The 14,523-nt window shown below is 44.0% G+C and overlaps 1 protein-coding gene across 3 annotated transcripts in view; it reads right to left on the bottom strand.

The window, feature by feature from the left end:
• Positions 1-11,693, bottom strand: part of klhl32 (kelch-like family member 32) — a 60,394-nt gene extending 48,701 nt beyond the window's left edge. The window contains exons 1-3 of one of the 3 annotated variants that reach the window (XM_070550915.1): positions 11,461-11,693; positions 10,366-10,479; positions 4,838-5,015 (exon numbers count right to left, since the gene is read on the bottom strand). In XM_070550915.1, the coding sequence (XP_070407016.1) occupies positions 4,838-5,015; positions 10,366-10,388 (201 nt within the window). In that variant the 5' untranslated portion in view covers positions 10,389-10,479; positions 11,461-11,693. Of the gene's footprint in view, positions 1-4,837; positions 5,016-10,365; positions 10,480-11,456 lie in introns of all 3 variants that reach the window. The other 2 variants (XM_070550914.1, XM_070550913.1) reach the window with 2 other exon arrangements.
• Between the last annotated feature and the right edge of the window lie 2,830 nt (positions 11,694-14,523).

The following is a 14,523-nucleotide window of genomic DNA, read 5'->3' as shown; positions in this document are numbered from 1 at the left end:
GTTGAGGTCCTCTGAAAGTTTCCACAGTTCTTGACAGACATTTTACTGATCAGATTGTCTATTCTCACAGCTGAGACAACACATTCTTATTAATCTGAGCACCGGAAGCTTCAAGGATACTGTAGTAAAACACGAGGTAAGACAGTTTCTTAATAATGTAATGTTGTTGCAACACTAAAGCAGCACAGAAAATTATATTTTGCTCTTAACAGTGTATATTGGTTGAGCGAACTCCCACGCACCCTCCAGGAACCCCCAAAGGGAATAGAGCTGGTGCAGTGTTCCACGGCCAGAATGAAAACCACATTGCTTCTCCTGAATCCAAGGTTCGACTATTCGACGGATCTTACCAGGGAGGCTCAGGAGTATGATGCCCCTGTAGTTGGAACACACACCACAGTTCCCCTTTTCAAATAGGGGGACCACCATCCCAGTCTGCCAGCGCAGTGGAACTGCTTGTGATGTCCACGCGTTATTGCCGAGTCATGTCAGCCAACACAGCCCTATGACATCCAGAGCTTTAAGAAAGTCCAGGCGGATCGCATCCACCCCCGGGCCCTTGCCACCGAGGAGCTTTTTAACCACCTTAGTGACCTCAGCCCCAGAGATCAGAGAGTCCAACCCAGAGATCTCAGACTCTGCTAACTAACAGGAAGATGTTCCAGTAGGATCAAGGAGGACTTCCAAGGACTCCACCCACTGATCCGCAATGTCCTGAGTTGAGTCGAGGTCAGCAGCACACAGTCCCCACTATAAACAGTGTTGGTAGCATACTGCTTTACCCTCCTGAGGCACCGGATGGTGGATCAGAATCTCCTTGAAGCTGTGCAGAGGTCTTGCTTCATGGCCTCACCGAACTCCTCCCATGCCTGGGTTTCTGCCTCCACGACCACCTGAGCCACATTCCGCTTGCATACCCCACAGGCCAAAAAGACCTCATAGGACTCGTTTTTTATTAGCCAGAAAATATTTCTAATTGTGGGTGTCCACCAGCGAGTTTGGGGGTGCCACCACGACAGGCACCGACAACCCTGCGGCCACAGCTCTGGTCAGCTGCCTCAACAATGGAGGCACAGAACAGAGCTCACTTGGACTCAATGAGTGTGTTTACAAGCAGCCAGTAACCCTTTTAAAACCCGAATATTCACAATAACCCGGTTCCACAGGTCCATGTAAACACCGCCAAAAACCCGGATATGCTCATAACCGGGTTTTTAAAAACCCGGTTACTACACCTGGGGTAACCCTTTTCTAACCCGAAAGTTTGGTCGTGTAAACGCGTATCGGGATATCCCCATCAAAGCGTGTGTTCTGCGCATGCTCTGTTCGCAAGGAATCTTGGTCTTTTGAGTAGCGAGACGTCTTGTATGCACTAGAACACCGGAAGTAAACAACAAGTTGAGAGCAACATGGCGAGTTGCGGCACAGCACCACACTTTCGGAGTGACGAAGAAACTAAAGCACAAACGCAGTCGCCATCTCTTCCGAACTGGGAAACATGTTGTTGTTTTCACTGATACTGAAACAAGAACAACCGGAAATGACGCATATTGCGTCTGGACGTAGTCCATACGTCCTGACGCTACCCCAACGTCTGCATTTAAATCGGGTTATGCAAGTTAGGGGTAACTCTTTCTATTTATGCTTGTAAACGGGTTATTCTGATCAACTCAGAAACCCGAATACCGACCTTACCCGATCATAACCCGGATATTGGCTGCATGTAAACGTAGTCAATGTCGTCCAAAAAGTGTGGGTTTTCTGAAATGTAGTGTGGTGCATAATGTCACACTCTGTCCTGTCTCCCCAGTCTGTTCAGTCCTGTGTCCATGTTAATTGCTCCCACCGGGCTCTCATCTCCCAATGACCCAAGGTCCCAGCTCCTCCTGTATTTAAACCCTGTCAGTCCTTTTTGTCTTGTCAGATCATTGTTTCTATGTCCAGCGTGTTCTTTATTAAAACCTTCCTAAAATGTTCCTGTCTGCCTGCCCTCCTGCCTTCTTCCCCTGCAATGGGATCCTCACCTCACTGGCGCTCGTGACACATAAGCACAAACCACAGTCAGGACCTGTTACCCCCATAAGTAAGCGAAGGAAGGCTACCCTCTCGTTCACCGGGGTAAACCTCAACGTACAGGCATCAAGATGGGGGACAATTGTATGCCCCCAAAGACCCCTTATGAAGAAAAATATACATGAAAACAGTGTTCCCTCTCTCAGACGCGGGTCACCAGGACCCCCCTCTGGACCCAGGTCTGGAGGTGGGGCATGGCGGTGAGCACCTGGTGGCCAGGCTTTCAACCATGGAGCCCAGCTGAGCACAGCCCGAAAAGGAAATGTTGGTCCCCCTTCTCATTGGCTCATCACTCATGGGAGGGGGCAAAGTGGTTGGGTGCATTGTGTGACAATGGTAGCCGAAGACAGGGACCTTGGCGGTCTGATCGTCGGCTACAGAAGCTGGTTTGGCACATGGAATGTCATCTCGATTTTTTGCCACCTTTTAACATGAGATAGCAGCTAGATGAGGCATCTCACAGCCATCACTGAGCTGCATTATGCCATCCATGTTGGATGCCCTCATTTCTCTGAGCCCACAATACTCCCAGTTTCCATGGACAAACCCACAACATGAAGATATCAAACAAGGATTTTATGGAACTGATGGATCATCAGCACCGGTTCCCCTCAGGGATGTGTTCTCCCCTGTCTGCTCTTCTCCCTGTACACCAACGGCTGCACCTCCAACCATGAATCTGTCAAGCTTATCAAGTCTACAGATGACACCACCATCGTCTGACTCATCTCAAGCATTCTGAATTTCACTTAAAGGATGGAATATAGAACAGTTTCTACACTGTAAAAAAAAGTCCAGTGAACTTAAAAAAGTAAAGCAACCAGTTGCAATACAATTTTAAGTTCAGTCAACTTTTTAGGTGCTTGCTTTTCTGTATTAACATTTTGCAAGTTAAAACGTTCAACTGACTTAAAACTTTAAACTCTCCAAACAAATTGCAAGTTGGATTTTTAATAGTGTACAAACATTTGATAAATGAAGGCCCAGGTCTGAACTCAACTTAACACTTGTCTGATTAGAGTGACCAGCATCATCATAATGGCTGACCTTCAGCAACTGCTGGTTGAGGATTGGGATGTCAAAATATGACCAATCTGGTGGTTATAACTCAGCCGCTGATCACCCGTTTAGCTGTGTTGCTCATTTCACAAACTGTACCCCATTGTTCCAGGCTACTAGGAGCTAAGTTTTACATCCTCCGGACAGACTCATGTCATCCCAGTCCATTTCAACATCACCTGTTCAGGCTGGTGTTTCTGTCATTTCTGTTTCCTTTGTTTTTATTCTAATTTTTTTATTGTACTTGTGAAGCACCTTGGGCATTTTTTTTCTCAAAAGACAATATACAAGTAACCTCTCCTTCTTCTAAAGATGACTAATAGCATTTTTCAATTTTATAAAATACAAAGCCGATTGATATTCAGTAACTAAAGGGGAGAAAATATTGAAATATCATTTTGTTTCTTTAAAAAAAAATCAGAGTTCCAAAATACTGAGTCTTACTGACAAGAAGCAAAGTGCCTCAAGATCTGTTTTCAGAACAGTTTGTGACAAAGTATTAGTGGAATAAACTCTGGTCCATCTCTTGAGTTGAGAAGTGTTTTAGCTGAAACAAAGGCTTTCCTCTGAAAACATTACAAGACATTTAGAACGTCTGGAGAATTACTGATCAAGAACACTTCAGAGGATTACAGAGAAGTCTGGCTCTTAGAAGTCAAATATTAACGAATGAGGGTTAGCTTGACACTATTTCTCTCTACAGGTGTTTTTTTTTGGGGGGGGGGGGGGGGGGGTTCATGCCTAAATGTTTCAGATTAGCAAACACAGATGGATGTAAAGACAGAATTGTCACATAACTAGTCAGACTAATGTTAGTTTAAGATATGAAACAAAAAAACGATACAGATTTTATTCGTGGTGAGTCATGCTGAAGTGTCTGATCTGACTGCATCTCCCAAGGCTGTCCATACATGTTAATGCAGTGATGAAACCAGAAACGATCATATTCAGGATGAGAGAAGCATGTCACGTCTGGCCAGGTATTTTATTACAGTCACATGAGCAGAAGTTCCTCATCTGGAAAAACAGCCAGAGAGAGAGAGGGATGAGGTATATGAGCCTCTCCATCCTCTCAGTAAATGAACAAAATTAAACTCTTCAGTGGAGTCAAATGACAAAATGAAGCTAATATTGTTAGGCCACTCCAGGGAAACGGGGAAGCGCCGGAGCGGAGGGAGTTTTTCTTGCTTAGCATTGCAGCTTGATCTAATAACCTGAGTATGAGAATAACAGTGGTGCTGGGCCAAGATGAAACTTAAAAGAACGACGTTCATAAAGAAATCTGATTAACAAAAATGAATCACAAAAGGAGCAGAGCAGTGTGCCTGTTGCCAGTTCTCAGTGGAGAAATGCATTAATAACCTATGAGCACACACAGGAGGCATAATCCCTGTGCAACTTGGACATATTTAATCTGCGTCTCATTTAGAGGAGGATTAGTGTCTACCTTCTAATCTTCTCAGAGTCCCAACATTAAATCTCTTGAGTGTACTTCTCCTTGTGCGACAGGGATATCTGAAAGAGTGTGTCTAGCTAAAGCTCCTCTGTGGCCAAACTGCAGTAAATGCTGAGGCTCAGTCCAGATGAAATCCAGGTGTAGGTGAGCTTTAGCATGGGCGTGGCCTCATTTGGTCAAGATAAAGATCTGAACTCCTCAAACAATCTGAATGTTTTAGGGAAAACTTGAACTGGAAAACGTCCTCACCCTGAAATAATCGCTGCATGCTGCCAGGACGGCTCTGTGGGCGTGGAACTTCTGCTCGCCGGCCACCAGGGTGACATCACACAGCTGTCCTTCCTTCCTCTGCTGGTTGAGAGCGGAGAGAACCGAGTCCTGGTGGGACTTCGAATGGCAGAGTCTTTGTCCTGTTAGCATGTCCTTGCTGAAACAGACACAGGGACCACGTGCATGGTGTCAAGCTGGATTTTGTAGGTTTCATTTAAAAACAAAAAGTTATTAATAACAATCAGAATTAAAGTATTTCCCATCACCTGCTTAGTGATTCACGTGAATCCCATAAACATGTTGTTCTTCTAGAGGGAACACTATGTTTGACGTGAATACTAATATATTGGTTTAGCAAGATGGATCTTCAACAATAACAACAGCCTTCATAGTGTACCACATGTAAACATCAACAAAACAAACAACAAGGTATGTAAGGTTAGAGGGACTGACGTTAACATCTGTTCGTCTGATTTTACCAAAAGGAAGAACAGAAAATTGTATTTTTTTTATTCATGAAATGAAAACATGATGAAACCAAAAGTTTAAAATTAATTATTTTTCCTAAAAGCTTGAAAACTTTTGGATTTAGGATCTTAAAAATGAAAGCTTTTCTTCTGCTGTGAGCACAAGCAACAAGGATGGAAATACAATGAAAGTTTTCTGTTTGTTGTCCAGTGGCGTGTCCAGATCTTTTAAAATGGGGTGGCCCAGGAGAGGCACAGCTTTGTGCATGGGTGGCACCAATGGTTATGCTTTTATTTTATTTTACCCCCAAGCCTTTTGTGGACAATGAAAAGCCTATTTAAAGGTAAATTAGTGTGGTGGCACCTGGGGTGGCCAATCAGATTCCAAGGGTGGCATGTGCTACCCCAGGCCACTCCCTGGACACGCCCCTGTTGTTGTCATTTTTCATGGATTGCAGAAACATCGACATACAAACAGAGATTTGCTGCAACATTTGGAGCATTTTGAATTTTGAGCCTTTTGTGATTTTAGTATCGGAGGCAAGTCAAAAGGGAGAAGGTGGTTCAGCAGCTTATAAAAGTAAGTCTGACAGGAGATCAAAGCAGCAGCTTGATCATGTTAGTTAAGCTAAAGGGTTAGCATTCACCTGAGTCATGCATGCTGCACAATTTCTGTCAAAATCAAAAAGGGCTTCAATAAAAGTGTTACCAAACTAATGTAATGCCTGTTTGATTTGAGGTGACCATGACGATTACTGCATTAACAATAAAGGAAACTTCCACTAATTTCTGCTCTTTTCACTCATCTAGCACACGAGGCTTATGAATTTAACTTCTTTGTGTCTCAGGAGGTGGCTGCATCGGCTCCCTGTGCCTTTCAGGATCAACGTTAATGTCTTTGTTTTAGTTTATATATGTCTCAGTGGTCTTCATTGATCTGTTCTTTTAATTTATGAGCCCCGTTGTCACTGAAATCCTTGTTTACTTACAGAAGCATCGTGTTTATTTGGATTTTATATTCAGTTAAAGATAACAGAACAAGGGCTGTGTTTTGTGCCGTAAAAGGGTGAGGGTCAGAATATGTTGAACTGAACTGGTTGTACCTTTAATCTGTATATACTGTTCTTCTCTTCGTGTAAAGTGCTCTGCAAAGAAATTTGGATTTGATTTGAGGAAAGCATCTTCAGACGTCAGAATGGAAACAAAGCGTTTCAAACAAAAAGAATCAGGCGTCCGGAAAACAAGCGTCAGATGAAAAATGAGCCGTTTTCAGGAAAAGAAGCTGACAGACAAAAAGGGATCAGATCTTGAAAAAAAGGCATCAGACAAAAAGGCATTGAGTAACAGGACATTACAGACGAACTGATAAACTATTCCTCCCTGGCAGCGTTTTCCTGACTCTTGGTGCTTTTTGTTTCCTGATGTTATTTCTCAGGATACCTGAATCTTTTCCTTTGTTAAAGAGCTGATGTGTTACACTGTTTACCTAGATCAATCACAACTACTCATGTAACAATAACTCCTAGAAGTACCAGGATGTTAACATTCTGAAGATTCTAACATAATGTTGTCTCTGGGAATGTTGCTGGTTAGGGTCTTTTGTTCACTTCTCCAGTTGTTTTTCTTCATTTTTGCTGAAGTTGTCGCCTTAAGTTTGAATTTTGGTTGTTTTTGTGCAAATAGTGCAGTTTTATAGAGGTCTATAAACAATACAGAAGAAAATCCCTGTGTGCACATGGAGAGGATAAATGTCTATTCAGAATTTTTTCTATGATTAATTTGAGAACCAAATTTTATGGAATTCAATGCATGTTATGCAAAGACCAGATCCTCCATATTTGTCTGCTTCTATGCTTTTGCTGTTAGTTGCGTTATGTCCCAGGGGCGACCAGCCCCGCCGGGGACCCGACAGAGCCCAGGGACTCAGATCCCACCAGGCAGCCACCGGGATCAAACAGGCAGACTCCAAAAATCTTAAACCCCCTGACCCGGGAGCCGCGAACACTCAGGCAGACCAAGGCACAGCACTCCACACCAAATGTGGCAGGGGGAGGGCAGGCGAAGATGTGTAGTAGCACAAGAAGTCCCAGGAGAGGGGAGGAGTCAAAGTCTTTGACTCAAAGACCCCACCTGACATATACAGTTATACACAGACACAGTCACACACTCCCTCCCTCATGTGCACACATACACATACAACCTAAGACTTACAAAAATGAATGCTAGACACCCACTCATGCCCCCCATACACACCCTATTCACTCTGGTCCCGGTACTGCTGCACAAAGGGTACAACCATCACCGGTTCCCAGAGTTTGCCCCTTTCTGCTGGGGTGATGATGAGCAGGCTCCCCCGCCCAATGCCGAGCAAAGCAACCCACCACGCCAGACCCCAACCAGACGGCCAGATCCCCCTCCTAGCCTCCAGTCCCTGGAAGCCAAGAGACAAAAGAGGTGTGCTAAGACCCCTAGTCTCTCTCCGCCTGCTCCAATACAGTGTTGATGCGTGTTGATGAGGTGTATTCCATGGCTGTGGTGAGCAGACAGTGCAGGAATCGTCTGGCCTACAGCAGCTAATGCATCCACACAACCCCACTTCCCCCCACAGCCCTCTGTGTCTAAGTGCAGTTTAAAATTGGCAGTGGGCACCGGCACTCGGGATGAGGCTGAAAGATCCCCTTGCCAAATGCCGTTGAGTGTGTTCACTCCCAAGGCCCTAAGTGTGTGTTTGCGTGGAATGTCGTTGGTGGAAGTGTTTAATGTGCATTTAAAATTGGGGGTCAGGCTGCCACAGCAATGCGGAAATGGGATCAATACCCGCACCCCTGACTTGCCCACCTCTTACACATCTTGCATGTGTGTTTTTAAAGGTTTATGTTGACTCATGTAGCGTTATAAAAAATCACTAATGTTTCAGCTAGATAGCTTTGAATTACCTCAGATTAGAGACACAGAGATTAGTTCTGATCATACTGATAAGCTAACAGCTAGTCAGAGTGTAGCCAGAACCAAAGTGGGTTGCTTCTGTCTTCCAACTCCAGTCTCCAAAATGTCAGGGCAGTTCATGCAACGCTATTTTAAATACTTAGTTGATCAAATAATTTTGCATTGCACAGTTAGTCTGCTCTAGACGTGCTGCAGCTTCCTGCTGCTGCTAACACTGTCTACAAGTAACCATGGATTTCTATGTGTGCAATAGTCTGGTGTCAGTCTGACGCTGGTGTTCAGGTTTATAAACTAGTAATGAACCAGCGAGACATTTTAGAGATCGGAATAGTTCTAATCCAGAAGTTGGTCTCAGAATGAAACTTTATTTCTTCAAACTGATGTTGTTCAACAACCTACAATTATGAGTAACCATTTCCTAGGAAACCTATCCCACTTTTCCATGCAGCATCACAGGGGCTGGTGCCCATCTCCAGCAGACCTCGGGCAGACAGGCAGGGTACACCCTGGACAGATTGCCCGTCCATCGCAGTTCCCAGAAAGTCTTGAAGACTCCTCAAACTTGTTATCGTGTTTTTCTCCATGTATTCAGTGTTTCATTTATATTGTTAAACTGAAAATAAGAATCCATATTTAATAAATGATTTAATGAGAACGTGTGCCTGGTCAGTGAATAGCACTGGTGCCTGGCACCTGAATGGCCGAGCGCTGAACCGACCAGCCGGTTTTTCTCATGGTGCATCTCGGTGACATTTCTTCTTCTTCTTCCTTCTCTGACACTGTCCCCACATCTCTGACTGGTTCTGACCACTCCAGACCTACAGCGTCTCATCAACGCTGCAGTTGTAAAGACGTCTGGTCATGTATTTAATAATATAATGTATTCATTTATGATATATAAAAACATGTATTAATACATGTTTTGTTGTTTTTTAGAGTCTTTCAATACTGACTAGCTGGCTGAAACTAAATGTGTGCACCAAGCAAAAGCTCTCCTCAGGAGGGTATAGTCCATGGCTCCCTGCTGTCCCAAAAATGAATGGGAGTCTTTGGGGCGATAAAAGTTATTTTCTGATCCCGTTTGATACGAGCCATAGATTTCACACATGATGTCTGTGAATTTTAAAGTTATAGAGTCCAGAGGACTCCCAACTGCTTGTCTCTCTACATTTATGTCATCAAACTAGACAAGGGGAACAAGGAGAAAGGTGTCTGAGTTTAGCGAGGTTCACGTCCTTCTTTTAGGATGAAAGCAGGAGCATTAAACGTGGAAAAAACCACTCTGGCCATGTGGAAAGTGGCAGCTATGCTGGGGGAGGATTCCGCTGTGATGTCAAATATGTGACTTCTGATTTGTTGCCGTTTTAATTCTGAATATTTGCAAGCAAATAAATCTCAAATTACGTGACAGAAACACACATAACTATTTTTTCTTTTGAACTGAAATGAAACATATGAGTGATTCAGGGCGTAGGACGAAAATAACTTTCATAGCCCTGCTCACTTTTGCATTTAGACAGCTCCCATCTACTAATGAACAACAATTCATGCAACGTTATTTTATAAACTTTTATATTGTTCTAAGTTTCATGTTAAAATGTTACTTTGGCAGAAATGTTGAGACATTCCTGCAGGGCGTGCATGACCTTGGATGCTCCAGAAGAGCTACGTTTTGCTGCTGCTGATAATTCTACTTGTGAATAACTAGAGAATTCCATGTAAATAAATGGAAAATAAAGGTGAATAAATGCAATTCAAAACAAAAGAAGGTGTAATTATTGCATGATCTGGACACACCAGAGCCATTTAAAGCAAACGGGTCTTGGCTGTGTCCCAAATTGCCACTGGCTATTCAGTCCTGCAGGACAAAAACGCCATTTTGCCAAACTAAGTCCCTTCAGGAAGAAGCCTGCAACAAGTGAGATGCAATCAGTTAATTTTTAAAAGGAAGACTTTGAAGCACAAAAGGAGACAACACTTATACTGATTCCTGCATGGATCTTCCTGGTGAAGGACCGTGACTCTAGATCCATTAACTATCATGTTGTCAGTGTGTTTGATGCAGCGTGAAACGGCACGGGTGCAGCCACATACCTGAGGCTTGTTTCAGAAGGCATGCCCCTTTACAAAGGCAGAGCTGATGGAGGTGGATGGGAGGTGTGATGGAGCTCCTGAGGACTGGTCTCCTCGCCGGTGACAAACATCAGCCTGACAGGACAGAACAGCGTGTCAGCTTCACTCAGTACACCCGTCCCACCCAACTGTCATGGCCTCCTTTGCAAAGTGTGAATAAATGTAACAACACATCGTGCCTCACATGCCTCGGCTGCAGTGCTATTGACTTTGACAATTCTTACAGCTGCTTCTTCATGTCCTTTTAGAGCAGAGACATGAGCCGGAGCGCAGACTACCAGCTCAGCATTTCTCAGAGCAACCCCAGAGCCCAAATTACATCAAGTCCTGATTATGTAGCTACAACCTTCACACACCTGAATACACAAACACAAAACAAAACTTCAAGATGCACTGGATGACTGAATCATGTGCTGTGCAACACGCGGACGCCCCAGGTCTCCTCAGATGTCTCTGCTGAAGGAAGGAAGTGAACTTGAGTATTAATGAGCTTAAGTGCAGAAGGGTTGAGAACAACTGTCGTCTCCTCTGAGATCTGGTGATTGACTTATGAATGACCTTCAGACACACAGCTACAGGCAGCGCTTTGAGGACGAGTGGGCCAACACATGCTGCACTTATTAATTTGAGCATCAAGCAAAATCTAGCAAATTAACTGAAAATGCCATACATACGGGCTCTTTGGGAGCTGAATAAGCACACGTTTAGGATTGGTGACTTAGATTTAAAAATTATAGTAGTATCTTCAACGTGCTTAAAATTCCACAAATAAGTAAACAAAAACGAAAGGAGAAAACACAATAATATTTTGTTTTTTTAAGTCAGGATTTCCGCATGAACAGACTCCAGGAGGAAGGTTTGGGTTGCCAAATAACCAAACCCCATTAACGCATTAGCTGTCACTTTCCAAAAGCTTCCAGCTGTCAAAAGGTCTCCTAGCAACAGGCCAGCGCCTCCGTCCACTAGCTGTGGGAACGGACGGATAACCAACCCTGTTGCATCTCGCAGCAGAACAGAACCACGCACCCTCCCAGATCCCCGGAGCACCTTACGCACGTAAATGTGAAGGTTCTGGATCCGGTTCTCTTGTCTCTTAACGGGCCACCGGCTTACGTCCCGCATATGAATGTGTTGTGAGTCAGTCCCGTCCTCTTCTGCAGCGGCGCCTGCGCCTCCAGTGTCATCTGATGTTCGGGGTTTGTGGTTCCGGTCCACGGCGACTCGACGGGAGAGAAGCTATTTGCACCGATACTTCTTGGGCTGAGAGCTGGACTGGACGGTGAACGTTACATTCTAACCCCGCCTCTGCCCTGCACGGCGGTCGGTCACATGAACGTGAGCAGACCTGACAAACAGCGCCTCCAAGTGGAGTGATGGTGTACGACTCATGTGATTTAAATCACATTAATGCTTTACTGAGGATCATGTTGCTGTAATTTATCATCATCATCATCATCATCATCATCATCATCATCATCATCATCATCATCATCATCATCTTCTTCTTCTTCTTCTTCTTATTCTTCTTCTTCTTCATCATCATTATCATCATCTTCATTATCATCTTCTTCTTCAGGAACTGGAACACGCTGTTGTATACGCCGAGCCAGAACACCCCAAACATGTTCAATGGGTGACATGTCTGGTGAGTATGCTGGCTATGCAAGAACTGGGATGTTTTCAGCTTCCAGGGATTGTGTACAGATCCTTGCAATATGGGAACGTGCGTTATCATGCTGCAACATGAGGCGATGGTCGTGGACGAATGGCACAACAATGGGCCTCAGGATTTTGTCACAGTACCTCTGTGCATTCAAAATGCCATCAATAAACTGCACCTGAGTTTGTTGTCCATAACATACGCCTACCCATACAAGTTCCCCACCGCCACCATGGGCCACGCTTTCCACAATATTGACATCAGCAAACTGCTCACCTGCACGACGCCACACACGTAGACTGCCATCTGCCCTAAATATGTCTAGCTATGAATAAGGATATGTGATTCAATTCAATTAAAAATACTTTATTAATTCCAGAGGGAAATTGATTGCTGTAGTAGCTCAGAATAATAATAATAATCAAATCATCAAAGAGTTATTGTATATTACAATGGCTGTTGACAGGAAGGATCTCCAGTAGCGGTCAGTGTTGCAGCGAAACGGAAGAAGCCTCTGACTGAAGACACTCTTCCGTTGTCGGACAGTCTTGTGAAGAGAATGCTCAGGGTTGTCCATAATTTTCTTGATTCTCTGGAGAATCCTTCTTTGCATTATCTCCTCCAGTGGTTCCACAGTCGTCCCCAGAACAGAACCAGCCTTTGTTATTAGGCTGTTGAGCCTTTTCAGGTCGATGCTTCTGATGCTGCTACCCCAACAGACGATGGCTGAAGAGATTACACTCTCAACAACAGACTTGTAGAAGATCTGCAGCATCTTGCTACAGACATTGAAGGACCTAAGTGTCCTCAAGAAGTGCAGTCTGCTGTGTCCCTTCTTGTAAACGGCTTCGCTGTTCTTTCTCCAGTCCAGTCTGTTGTCCAGGTGAACTCCAAGGTATTTGTATTCCTCAACCACCTCCACTTCTTCTCCCATGATGGAAACAGTGTTTGACTCCACCCTGTTTCTTCTGAAGTCTAAAATCATCTCCTTTGTTTTGTTCACGTTCAAGGTCAGATGATTGTTTCCACACCATGCCACAAAGTGCTCCACCAGCTCTCTGTACTCAGCTTCCTGTCCATCTCTGATACACCCGACAACTGCAGAGTCATCTGAGTATTTCTGTAGATGACAGGTCTCTGATTTGTACTGGAAGTCTGAGGTATACAGGGTGAAAAGGAATGGCGAGAGTACAGTCCCCTGTGGTGCTCCAATGTTACTGATCGCCTGGTTTGATGTGCAGTTCTTCAGTCTCACAAACTGTGGTCTGTTTGTCAGGTAGTCTTTAATCCAGGTGATAGTTGAGGCCCCCACCTGTGTCTTCTGGAGTTTCTGGCAAAGTACATCAGGCTGGATTCTTTCCATACTGTCCCCTATCACCAATATGCAGATGACATTCAGCTGTACTGCTCCTTTAAGGATTCTGAGTTCTGGAAACTGGCTGTACTACCATGTCTATCAGCTATCACCGACTGGCTAGAAGATAACTTCCTTCTGTTAAACTCTGAATAAACTGAATGTCTGATCGTTGCCCCCGAGAGCACGGTTCCTGTGATTAGACAACAACTTGGTCATTTATCTTTAGCCATCAAGTCAAACCTGAGGAATTTGGATGTTTTTGATCAATCAATGTCTATTGAAGGCCACTCATTAACACTAGTCTGAAACTGTTTTTATCACGTATGAAATATCTCCAAACTATGAAGTTTGGTGTCCAGACATGAACTTGAAATGGTTATCCATGCCTTTATCTCTTCCTGTCTTGATTACTGTAACACACTTTTTACATATTTTAATAAAAAAAATGTCTTGACCGTCTTCAGTTGGTCCAGAACTCTGCAGCGAGGCTCCTAACTGGAGCAAACAGAAGTGCACTAACTTTCATTGGGTCTATACATTTCAGTGCTCTACATGGTCAAGCTCCTCCTTATATTACTGAACTGCATATGCCTTATGCTCCAACCAGAGCCCACAGGCCCACAAACCAGAACCTTCTAGAAGTTTCAAAGACCAGATATAAAAGTGAGGTGATCGCTCTGTTCAGGCTGTTGCACCCTGACTCAGGAATCAACTTCATTTATGCTTACGTAGCAGGCCTGGGCAATAAATCGAAAATGTATCATTATCGAAATTTCTGACTATTATTGTGATAATTTTTACCATGTCAATAAATTTGATAATAAAAACATGAAAAGTTGTGTGAAGGTTGGCAACGTTCATGTCCCTTTAAGAAGCTGTACCACCTGTCACGTAAAAATATAAGTCAACGTAGTACACGTGACAGCCCCATCTAGTGGACAACGTTTGTTTCTGCACATACCTACAGTTATTGTCCATTGTTATCGAGGTGAAATCCTCAATATATTGTGATATTGATTTTAGGCCATATCGCCCAGCCCTGTTACGTAATATTGACAGTCAGGTCACCTATTCAAACAGCTGAAGACCCTTTTATTTACAG

The sequence above is a fragment of the Nothobranchius furzeri genome, chromosome 5 (genome assembly GCF_043380555.1).
Source record: "Nothobranchius furzeri strain GRZ-AD chromosome 5, NfurGRZ-RIMD1, whole genome shotgun sequence".
Taxonomy (NCBI): Eukaryota; Metazoa; Chordata; class Actinopteri; order Cyprinodontiformes; family Nothobranchiidae; genus Nothobranchius; species Nothobranchius furzeri.
Note: the sequence above shows the minus strand (reverse complement) of the source record. Positions and strands in the feature narration are given on the sequence as shown.